The 12,264-nt window shown below is 38.6% G+C and overlaps 2 protein-coding genes across 2 annotated transcripts; both read right to left on the bottom strand.

Annotated features, from left to right (window-relative positions):
* Positions 1-8,496: 8,496 nt before the first annotated feature.
* On the bottom strand, positions 8,497-9,843 carry LOC136042937 (uncharacterized). The gene has a single exon (XM_065727851.1). The coding sequence runs from the start codon at positions 9,841-9,843 to the stop codon at positions 8,497-8,499; it is 1,347 nt and encodes a 448-aa protein (XP_065583923.1).
* Positions 9,844-11,676: 1,833 nt separating this feature from the next.
* Positions 11,677-12,264, bottom strand: LOC136042936 (uncharacterized). The gene has a single exon (XM_065727850.1). The coding sequence runs from the start codon at positions 12,262-12,264 to the stop codon at positions 11,677-11,679; it is 588 nt and encodes a 195-aa protein (XP_065583922.1).

Genomic DNA, 12,264 nt, shown 5'->3' with positions numbered 1-12,264 from the left:
TATTATGTGTTTATTTATTTGTTTTTTTTTTTGCTTTTTTTTTAGACCAGGGTAGTATTATAAGTAGTATAAGTAGTTATGACAGAAACTTTGAAACGGACTCAGCCAATTCGAAATTGAAAGTCCTTTTTGATAATCAAAAGTGATTGGAGGAAAGCCAGTCCCCCCTCCCACGGTCATCATTTCCCTAGACACATCCAATCAAAATTTAAAATAATATTTTTTCGGCTTTGTTAAAAGGTCCAGAAATTATGTCTTTTTGCATGACAACCCCCCTCCTACAGTCCTCAGGACAAGAGTTTTGAGTTATTACCCAGGGGCATTTAAGCTTGTAGAAATGTTAGTCCAATAAACTTTGGAGGGGGCTCGTCGGATTGGAAATGAGAAATTCTAGTGCCTTTTTTACGAGTCAATGATCGGAGGCCAGTTCCCCCCCCCGTCTTCCATGCCCAAAGAACGAAACCCCCTCTTCTCCCCTCTTTCCATGCCCCCCTCTTCGGATTCATTTTCCCCAAATGAATCCGATAGAATCTGCTAAAAAAAAAAAATGTGCAAAGATCACGTTGCAAAGCCTTTGGGGCTGACAAAACTCCTCAGAGTCTGGGAGCAAGGGCTGTAGGTTATAACCCAGGGGCGTATGAGGTTTTTATGGAAGGGATGGTCCTTTGAACGTAAGAGGAGGGTCATTGGAATGAAAGTGTATAGGTCTAGTTCCCTTTTAAGAGTCAAAAGTGATGGAGGGCAACTAGGGTGGACTTTTATGGGGAAATTTTAGACTGGGGATTTGACAAAATTCCTTTACTTCATTCTTTTAATTTGTATTGCTTTCTCTTTGCCAACTCCATTCTACATTTGAAGATGTTTTGAGGGAATTGCCCGGGAGAATTTTCAGCTGGTTCGATTTCCCAGAAAATATTTCCACAGAAGGGGGGATTTCTGGAGTGATCACAAAACCATCAGAAATTTACGTCTCTTTCAAATTAAAGTAAGTTAAATGGAAATTTTCAGGAGGATTTTATGGTTAGAGGGATTGTATCTTACGCTCGAGAAATTTATGACGGAGGTGTTTCCCGTGAGGGGAGGGCGTTTTTTTATGGAGGGAGAACAAGATAAAAAATATTGAAGGAGGTGTGTAGCTAAAACACAACAAACTGTGTGCTTGCCGTTTATCAAAAGGGTGCATCAGTGATATCTAAGAAAGGGCTCAGGTTATTTTATTGACACTATTAGGACATGCAACTGTTATTAAAACTCAAGAAATGATACTCTTCAGCTTACTACTAATGCTAATGCCTAAGCTAAAACTACTGCTACTACTGTTGGAGTGCTAGGCTATTTGGAACTAAATAAAAAGCTATTAGTTGCAATCTGGATGTCCAAAGGGTAGGTCAGGAGCGCTAAGAGGGTTTATTTGCAACTCTTAGGGCTACTGCTACTTCAACTATTGCACAGATGCACTGCTAGGCCATAAATTAAAATTTTTCAAAAACTATGTTGAAACAAAAATAGATGAAAAACTACTAAGGAGCTGCTAGTCTTCAAAATGACAATGCACATATTCCGGCAAGTAATTTTGCCATGCCGTCTTTTGCGCTTTAAAAACCTCCTTCCCGAAAAATATTCCCACCCGCGAGGAAAATACCCCTTCGTAGAAAATACCCACCGGAAAATCCCCCCGTGGAAAGTACCCCTCCCCTCGCGGAAAATACCTCCGTAAAACACCCCCATCCGCTATCCTCCCGTGGAAAATACCTCCCCCCATGAAAAATAAGGCTTTGCGAATTTAGAATTTTATTTGAGTTTTGTTTTTCTATTTTTCGTAGGGGAATGAAATTTTGGTACTTGTGTAATATGCTCCATTAACTCAAGTTTACGAAGTGCATAACCAAAGAATAAATCGGTTTCTTTGTTAGTTTCTGTCAGCTTGGCGTGAGACTATACAAAGACAAATGACAGAATAGATAGGAAATATATCATTTGGGCTATATATTTGCAGACAATGTGGAGGGGGGGTAGAGTATTTCGAAAGTTTGAAGTCAGAAGACAACTCTTACTTCATAATATGTAGAATAATTGTACCTAACACATTTTGCATGCAGATCCGCCATGCTCTACCCCCTCCCTAATTTGCAAATATAGAGCCAACATTTGGTTCTAAAGTAACGGAGAAACTAACAAAGAAACCGGTTTCTTTTCCAATTTTACAAATCGTAAACCCGAGTGAGTGACGTATAATACACAAGTATTGGAATTTTTCATGAAGAGAGAGTCCGATTTCACGGTATTTAAAAACGATCAAAAATCAAAATTTAAAAAAATTAAGGAAAATCATCAAAACTTAAAACGAAAAGAAATTATTACGCATATGAAAGGAGTTGTCCCTTCCACAAGATTTTGCTCTTTAGGCTAAATTTTGACTTTATATCCTATATCTTTGAGAAAAATTCTTGAAACACAACGGCCGTTTGATTAGAATGATAAGATTCTAATCTTAATTAGAATTGAACAATGAACAATTTGTCTAACTTACAGCCCTTGTCCTGAGGACTCTGAGGTGGTGGACATCCCCATAGACATAATTACTGGACCTTTCAAAAATTCTAAACAAAATAGCTCTCTTTCAATTTTGATCAGATATGTTTTGGGGAAAGACAGACTGACATCCTCTGAAAAATGGTGAGATGCTAAATACTTAGAAACATTCAACTAAAATATTTCAAAAGAAGCAACATCAATTTTAAAGCGAACAGAAGCTATTCCGTATATTAAGGGCACTGCCTATGACCAAAGAGATTGAAAGTCAAATAGTCCCTCTTTCACACCTATTTTTTCCCACAAATATCTGATAAATTTTTTAAATAGATATTATTGCCTTTGGGAATCACATGACCCCTATCAATTCTTGTGTATAAGGCCATAGGCTATAAAATTTATCCATTGTTAAATATTGTATTTTGTAATTTGAATTGCATGGACATTTTTCGACTGGGGAGGATTCCCTAGTAAATTTTATACCGAGAAGGAGGAGATTCACTAACATCGTTTAAAAAACCGTGAAATGCTAAATTATTACGAAAAATATTTACAAAAAATGGATTTACAATTAAATTACAAATAAAAAATTATTTACATAAATATTTGCAAGAAATAGGCTTCGAAATCAATCAAAATTTATAAGCAGTATTATGGATACAAAAGGTGTTAATTGCTTATCCGTCTTCTTATTTGATTTTGAGTTGTTTCAGTGCTGACTGCCCATTAAACTCGTGGAGATTTATATTTAATGTTTACAAATATTGGTTGAAGTATAATTACCCTTGAATTATCCCATTGGTTTTTTTAAAGTCATTCATTTATTTTATTTTAAAACGAAAATTATAATTTCAATAAATACTTCTCCCCAACAATATTTTATTTTTACGTCTCTGTCTACCATTTATTCATTAAGATTCAAAATTTCCTTTTTTCCTTATTTGTAGTTAATTAGTGAGGCTGGGATCGTGAAAAAGTTCTTAGAATAAAAATTGGTCTGTGAGTAAAAAAAAAAAAAATTCGGAACCACTGCTCGAAACACTATTAAAAAATGACGTGATATCGAATGATCTCGATTATTCCTCGGGTTTTTCTTTTCACAGCGCTACCTATACTAGACTAGTTACCCCAAAGTGTTTCTAAAAGAAAGCAGCAGCAGACTTAGAACTACGCAGTGAACGAAGCAGCCTAGGATATATTATTTTATTTGCAGAGGTTGCTAATAATATTTTTGGAATAGGCTGCTAATAGTTTTTTTTTAAACAGTCAATACAATATTCCGTGTTTCAGAGAACAAAATAGTTCTCTTTCCATTTTGATCAGATATGTTACGGGGAAAGATAGACTTGGGGTGGCTGATTGCCCTCCATTCACTTTTGACCCTTAAAAGGGGGAGTAAAACGTGTGAATTCCAATGAGATGAGCTCCTTCCGATCGAAAGTTTAAACCATTACCCGTTCCATATGAGCCTTATATATCCCAGGCATAACTTACAACCCTTGTTCATGGGCTCTGGGGGATCGTGTCCACCCTAAAGACGTTGTTAAATGATTTTTTTGTTATTGCTAACAAAATGTGTATCTCACAATTTCAATTGAATGCGGGTTAGGAACAGAGGATGTCACAGAGGGGGGCTAGTTTCTTTCCTTTATGTTTGATTCTAAAAAGGGAGCTAGAACTATACTTTTCAACTCAAATGAACCTCTTCTAAAGTTCACATGACCACCCCTTCTATGAAAACGTTATATAACCCTGGGGCATAACTTACAACCCTTATTCCATTCTCTGGAGGATTTCTTCCATCCCAAAGGTCTTATTATATGGTACTTGGACTCTTTTTGACCAGATGGCTATAAAAAAAAAATTTGAGGCATTTCTTGAAAATACGACGTAGGGGGGAGGGGGGCTATCTATGGTCACATTCACTCTTAAAAAAGAACCAGAACATCTGATTTCCAATCCAATGAGCCCCCTTCGAATTTTATACTGCCGCAATTTCCATAAAAACCTTATTTGCTCTCGGGGCATAACTTACAACCTTTACGCCGCGGGCTTTGGGGGGGTTGGGGTGTCAACCTCAAAGACATAATTTTCGACTACGCTGAACAAATTGCCCATCTCAGAATTTTTTTTAGATGTGTTTTAGGAATTGATAGGCATGGAGGGGGGCTTGTTGCCTTCCCCACTTTTGACTATTAAGAGAGGTCCTTTCAATCTCCAATTGAATGAGCCTTAATTACAACAAATGGCCATCTCAAAATTTCTATCAGATACATTTTGGGAAAATACGAGGTGGGGAGGGGGGGGGGTGAAATCCATCCTTTGATCACTTTGAATCTTAAAAAGCCTTACTAGAACTTCTTATGACCAATCCAATGACCCTCTCCAAATTTTATACTACCATTATATGCCCCACTATATGACCATTATATGGCCTTATTATACCATCATTTTACTGACCATTATACCGACCATTGTACCATTATACCGACCATTATATGGGCATATAAGGTTCTATTAAAACCTTATATGCCCCAGCGCATAATTTATAATCCTTGAGCTGAGGGCTTTTGGGGGGTGGGGGTGTCATCTTCAAAGACATACTTTTTGGACCTTCCAACTACGCTAAACAAAATGACTATCTCAAAATTTGATTGGATGTGTTTGGGGGTATGGGCTTGGGAGGGGGCTAGTTGCCCTCCAATCATTTTTGAAATTTATAAGGGGCACTAGTCCCTTCAATTTCCAATCGAATGAGCCTTTTTTGAAGTTTCTGCGACAACAAATTGGTCATCTCAAAATTTCTACCATATACAATTCGGGAATATGCAAGGTGTTCGGGAGGGGGTATCCACCGTCCAATTACGCTGAATCTTAAACAGGGTAATAGGACTTCTGGTTACAAATCCAATAATCCTCCTTCGAAAATTATGCAACCAACCTTTCAAGAGAAAACCTTATATAACCCCAGGGCACATCTTACAACCCTTACCCTGAGAGCTGTGGGGGGGATTTTTGTCCTCAAAGACCCGATTTGTAAATCTTTTAACCACCCTGAACAAAATGGCTATCTCAAAATTATAAATGGATATGTTTGGTAAAATGGTGGGCGTTGGAGGGGGGTTCGTTATTCTCTAATTATTTTCGACGATTAAAAAATGAACTTGTCCCGTCAATGTCTAATCGAAAGAGCTTTTTTCCAAGTTTCTATTAAAGCAAATGGCCATCTCAAAACTTCTATCAGATGTATTTTGGGAAAATACGAGGTGTGGGAGGGGGGGCTACCAACAGCCCAGTCACTCAGAATCTTGTAAAGAGGACTAGAACTTCTGATTGTTGCTCCAATGAGCTCCCTCTGAAGTTTATATAATCACCCTTTCTAGATAAACCTTATATGCCCCCAGGGCATAACTTGCGACCCTTGCCCTGAGAGTTTTTCTTTAGAGGGGGGGGGGCATCATCCCCACAGACATAATGACTGGACTTTCCAGCTACGTTGGATAAAATGGTTATCTAAAAGTTTGGTAATATGTTTTCTGGGATAAAGTGGGAATAGAAAAGGGGTTAGTTACCCTCCAATACTTTTCACTATTAAAAAGGCACTAGCCCTTTCAATATTCAATTGGATTAGCCTTTTTCGAAGTTTCTACGACCACTACTTCGATGCGAAGTGCCATGGTCTCAAATAAACCAAAAACGACCAACAAAAAAGAATAATAATTTATTGTGCCCACATCACTGTTTACTCTGGCAGTGCTATTGGGCTGCCTACGACCAAAAAATTAAAAGGCAAATAATTTTTCACAAATATGTTTTCAACAAGGATATCTGATAAGGAATTTTAAATAGCTATTATTTTATGCATAGTTAACAAGTCCCTAAACTCTGCCTTTGGGAATGAAATGACCCCTATCGGTTTCTGGGTATAAAACCGTAGGCTATAAAATTTGCCCATCGTTAAACATCGTATTTTTTATTTTGAAATGCATGGGCATTTTCTAATGAGGAGGATTCCCTGGGTAAATTTTACACCGATGTTGGGGGGGTTCCTTGACATCCTCTGAAAAATGGTGAGATGCTAAATACGTAGAAACATTCAACTAAAATATTTCAAAAGAAGCAACATCAATTTTAAAGCGAACAGAAGCTATTCCGTATATTAAGGGCACTGCCCAGTGTTGCGATATTGATTTTTTGAATTGTACTAGACATAGGTCTAAAAATGTACTTCCCGGGAAAAAATGTACCAGACGCAAAAATTTTTTTTTCGCGTGTTGCGCTTCGCGCAACACGAGATCTTCTTTCGCGCTACTGTACGAATCTATACAATATCGTTCTTTTCGCTTATTTTTCTCTCTCTTCCCGATGGCTCCCATTTTCTTTTCTAACCTTATTTTTCCGCACCTTCGTGTTTTCTGGAATAGAGCTTGGCTCTAGAGCGTGCTCAGTAGCCAAAGAGCCAAAATGTGCCTATTGAGGTAAATTAGTTCTGCCAAATGAAGGTAACTCAGAGCTGGAAAGTCACCCAAAATCTGCCACAAAGGAAAAGCGGTTGAGTCGCGAGGAAATTCCACTGGCTCCACGAACCACGGACCCAGAGATGTCTCTTCCGAAAATCCCTTATTCGTCTTATTTAACCAATTTGAACAACGCTTACGGAAAGCGGCAGTAGCCTAACCTAAGTGATAACCAAAACGATAGCAATTTTAAGCAGAGTGAAGCGGAAGAAACCGCAGATAACCAAAACAAAAATTCCAAATATGCTTTGTCCATGGAGGACATATGTTATGTCTATGGGCCTGGCTCTAATCGAGAAAGGGGTTGTTGAGTTGTGGAGCTCGGAATGAGCTCAGATTAAAATTACGGCCCATTTTACGGCGTTATTTATCTTTCTTTATGTTAGATCATCGGATACAAAAGTAGGAATGAACAGAAAAACAAGATATTCACTTCTTTTAAAAACTAAAACTTCTTAGGAATTATCACGAGATCATCACGTCTTCAATATCTCTTAGCAGAGACTCAATTTCCTCCTGTTGATCATCTTCTACTTCAACAATTGCCTGTTCTTCAGACCCTTTCTTTTTTTCCTGAGGGTTCCAGGAGACACAAGTACCATGGTCGCGAATATGCTCCCTTGTCCGAATCAAGGAGTAAATGGTGTCAACTGCAAGGCGGTTTCGAGACTTCGTTTTAACCACCGACACTGCACTGAAAATACGTTCGACACAGGCCGATGAGTGTGGAAGGGACATGACAGAAAACATGAATGTACAAAGCTCTGCATACTTTGAAGAGCCATTTTTAAGCTCGTTCAGTTTCCCCCAGAACACCTTAGGACTTTTCAAGTATTGGGGGGGGGGGAAATGCTTTGATTCAGCAGGGATTGATCGCCACTGAGAGCTCAATTCTTCTAGAGATTGTCGGTTGACTAAGTTAGGAAACATGACTAATACTGGTACTATATCCTCTCGGCCAGAGGCAGCCACAACCGGGTCGATCACTTTCATTTTCTGCAGAACCTTAAAGGTTGAGTTGCAGTAAAAGCGGACATAAAACTCCTTTGCCAACTTCACATAAAACTTCAGACACACTAGTTTGAACGCATGCACTGTTGGGGCAGGAATATTTTTCTCGATAACCTCAGCTTCCACGTTTTCTCCCACATAGATTCGTTCGAGAGGCAAGAAATACTCTCGGTTGGACGGATCATAGGTCCCTAACGGCTTGTTTTCAACTACTTCCGGACGTAGGAAGTTCCTTAGGATAGTCCCAAATACCGTAGACACCTCGTTGCAAAGGCAGTGCAGCCTAACCCCCTCAGCTTGAAACAATATGTTCAGCTTGTTGACTTGCGGCAAAATGAAGCCAGAACTGCAAGTACAGTTTCGTGTACACATTTTCCATCATTTTCAGGACCTTTTCAGCAGAGGCCGACTTGATGGCCTTGAATTCCTCGTAAAATTACACTTTCAGAGCTCTCCACTGTTCTAAAATTCGCATAACTACGGACTCGAGAGACAGCCAACGGACGTCACAGACTTTCAGCAGTCTATGGTTTTTCGTATCTGTTATCCCCTGAAACTCTGCATATGCTGCAATACGCTTTGGTGAATGCTGTATATAGTTATATACATCACGGACAAACTCATCAAATTCTAGTGGGATCTCTTTGGAGGCGTTAGACGCGCATAGTGCAAGGCTATGGCACACACAGCCTACAACAATAACATACAGATTGTCAATTTTCACAAGAGCCTTCAGCCCCGTTACCTCCCTCATGTTCACAGAGGCATTATCCCATCCGAAACCTATGCAGTTCTCTTTTGGGATATTTCTGACGCTGAGTAGCTTATCTACTTCTCCCTTCATTATCTGAGCTGTTGCTGATGGCACCTCGACAAGTCCTAATAAGCGATCGCAAACACGTTTTAACTGAGGACACCAGAAGCGAGCAACAACAGCCATAGATTTAACAACAGATTTGTCTGTCGATTCATCCAACAAGATTGAAAACTTGCATTTCTGCAATTTCTCTGAGAGAGCCTGGTCTGCATCAAGTGCCAACTTTTTCACAATGATATTTCGTGTTTTGTCACGGCCGCACGTAATCTTACCTGCGATCACGGAATCAGGGAACACATTTTTTAGGAGCCCTGGCAGATGTTCCATAACCGTAAATGGCAGGTTGTGTTCAGCAATAAAGCCGCTGAGCTTCAGCTCTGCATTCTCAACACTCTTCTGCAACATCACACTTTTCTTAAATTCAACGTTACTGGAGCACAAGTTTGCTAGATCAGTTGTATGCTGCTTTGCCTCAAAGTTCTTTACATGGAATTTATTTTTGGAATGTCGAAGAGCATGGGTTTTTCCTCCAATGTAACTTTTGTTGCAAACCAGGCACATAAATCTCGTACTGTCCTTCTCATCCTTCCGAATCCATTTCTGCAGGTCTTTGTCAGAAAGCCAGTCACTGTTAAATTTGTGCTTGTAATGTGTCTTTTTTTTTTTTGGCTTTGCCTTGACATTCATTCTCTCATCAACACATTCGTCATCAGAGTCAGACTCTTCAGATTCACTAGATTCAGTACTGCTGCCGCTTTCTTCACCTAGTGATATCATATCCTGGTCATAGTTTTTGCTGTTCTTATCACTGCCCAAGTTTGCTCGGCTATCAGGGTTTATTCCAGTCTGCACTTCTGTCACCTCGTGCAATTCTTCAGTGGGTTTGTTCGGATTTTCTTGTCTCTTATCTGTCTCATCTGGAGGTCCTGGCGTTTTGAAAAACTGTTGAAGTTTTGATTGCTTCATTTTGTCCTTAAAAACGATATATAGCATATAATTCCATGTATCTACTAGCTACTCTCTACTACGTATGGTAAATCAAAAAAGAAGATTAAAACTAGCTTTTTTCACGGTAAGAATGACAAGCATACTAGGCTAGATAGTAATTTTACTTTGGGATTTTTTTTGTTAGCTTTACCCTTGATCAGGTAAACAGATTCTGACAAAAAACCAGAGATTCCCTTCTACAATCACACAACACAGAAGTACGGATTTCCTAAAGAGATTTCCCTGAAAAACCGTGTTATGTGATAGCAGTAAATAATGCATGGGTGATCGAAATATGTACTGATATTCCAATAAACACGGTGACAAAGACAGTGAAAACTCTGATCACAAAGATGTGTGCGCCTGTCATCTCTTTAAGAAGAGTAACCATCTGGTAAGCTACTACAAAATTACCCATGGCCATGATAGATACGCTTGATACGCTTGTCCTCCACAGAATTTCAGGCTGTGGGATACTTGTCACTGACTTTGTCAGGTACTACCCATGTCAGTAATTATCCTGATTTTGGTAGAGTAGCCTACAGGTTAAAAAAAAATACAATAAAGGTTCCTGCTTTTTTTATTCCAAAACTAGCAATGGTACAGTAGAGGTATGCTTATTTAAACAGTTACCTTACTTAAATATAAACAGTGCAGTTTTGGGCTAAATGGTAGAATGAAGATCCAAAATACCTATTCAGGTAGACTATTTTCAGAGGCCCTTAATTGCCTACTTTGGCTAATTGATAGTTAACTTTAGTCACAGCAAGTGCATGAAAATGGCAAAGTTCAAAGTCAACAAACATTCAAATAAGTATACCTCTACCCAAGTATGCTGCACATGAAAGGTTCATGAAGGTAGATTTCACCATGGCATATATCTAGCCGATATGCTCTCCACTACACTCCTAGTCACTCCTACTCTAAGCCTCTTCTATCTGCTTTTCCACAAGTGATCAGCTTAAGAAACATGGGGGCTAATCGCATACAGGTATGGCTCACATAAAACCTATTGTCATTCATACTATAACTGATAGATATTTTGAACAGTCTGAACTTGTAGGTTTGAATGTGCATTTTGTTAGATCACTAAGTTAGTGATCGAGCCTGTAGCAATGTGGGTTGCAAGAAGGACTTGTTGCACAAATACCGTACATAACAATCATCTGAATAAGCCACTACACTACATACTTAGCGTTGCTGACATGGCAAATCTGAAGAAGACTTCAGCAGGCTTACCTCATAACTGGAGTTAAGATGATGATGATTGATTAACCGTCCTCTCTTGTCTGATGACCTTAGGACGTCTTTCTTTGGGTTGATTTACTTATACTGCTGTTGCTCTTCCAATCTTCTTCAAAAATTTTGTCATGAGCTTGACTACCTCGACTGCCAGCTTGTCATCTTTTATGTCCCCTAGTAACACAGTTGCACTGAGTGGTTTATTTATATTGTTTAAAAATTCTATTATTTCTTTTCTTTCTGTTCTGTAATTTTGGCATTCAATTAATATGTGATGGATAGTTTCAATCTTGCCACACTTAACACAGTTTTCACTTTCACCCAAGAACTTGGCTTTATATGCTTGGGTCCCAGCATGGGTGGATCTTAGCCGAAACATGATACTGCTTTCTTCTCTGTTAAGCTTTTCATATAGACCTCTTTCAAACTGAATATTTGTTTTGTTGTTTGCCCACCATGTTCCATTTTTGTCTCTCCATTCACTTAGCCTTTCTATTTTAATTTTTTTGATCATATTTTCAATTGTACCGATTATTTTTGGTGTTGTTCCATTTATTGGTAACCCTGCCACTATCGCTTTTTAGCAGCGATATCAGCTTCTTCATTCCCTCTTATGTTTTTGTGTCCAGGTACCCACATAATGGTTACTGATGTATTTGTGGATTTTGCCAGTTCATCCATTACTAACTGAGTAGTTGTTATCTCTCTTGAGGTTTGTTTCGGTGATTGCAATGCTTCTATTGCACTTTTTGAGTCAGAACAAATTAGTATCTTGTTTTTTTCTGAAGAAATTGACATTAAGTAACTGCCTGCTTTCATAATAGCGACAAGTTCAGCCTCCAAAATGGACTGTGATGGATCCAGCTTGAATAGCTCTGTCTTATTCAATATTGGTATGACAAAAGCAGCTCCTACACCCTCATTATTTTTTGATCCGTCCGTGTATACTTTTAAGTGTTCTTTATACTCTGTAACCATTAAATGGTTGAATTTGATGTAGTTAAGTGGATCTTCTTTTTCAAATTCGTTTGTTAGATATTTGATGCTTCTACTTGTCCATGGGGGTATTAGTGGTGGGTCTTGCAGGTGTAACATCTCACTAAAATTGAAGATTATATCCTGTGTTTTCAATAAACTCTCTGCTTTTCTATCATCCAT

Source organism: Artemia franciscana, unplaced genomic scaffold, assembly GCF_032884065.1.
Source record: "Artemia franciscana unplaced genomic scaffold, ASM3288406v1 Scaffold_253, whole genome shotgun sequence".
Classification (NCBI taxonomy): Eukaryota; Metazoa; Arthropoda; class Branchiopoda; order Anostraca; family Artemiidae; genus Artemia; species Artemia franciscana.
Note: the sequence above shows the minus strand (reverse complement) of the source record. Positions and strands in the feature narration are given on the sequence as shown.

Excerpts from the sequence above, each read along its gene's own strand:
- LOC136042937 (XM_065727851.1), bottom strand. The coding sequence starts at position 9,843 with ATGAAGCAATCAAAACTTCAACAGTTTTTCAAAACGCCAGGACCTCCA.
- LOC136042936 (XM_065727850.1), bottom strand. The coding sequence starts at position 12,264 with ATGGATGATAGAAAAGCAGAGAGTTTATTGAAAACACAGGATATAATC.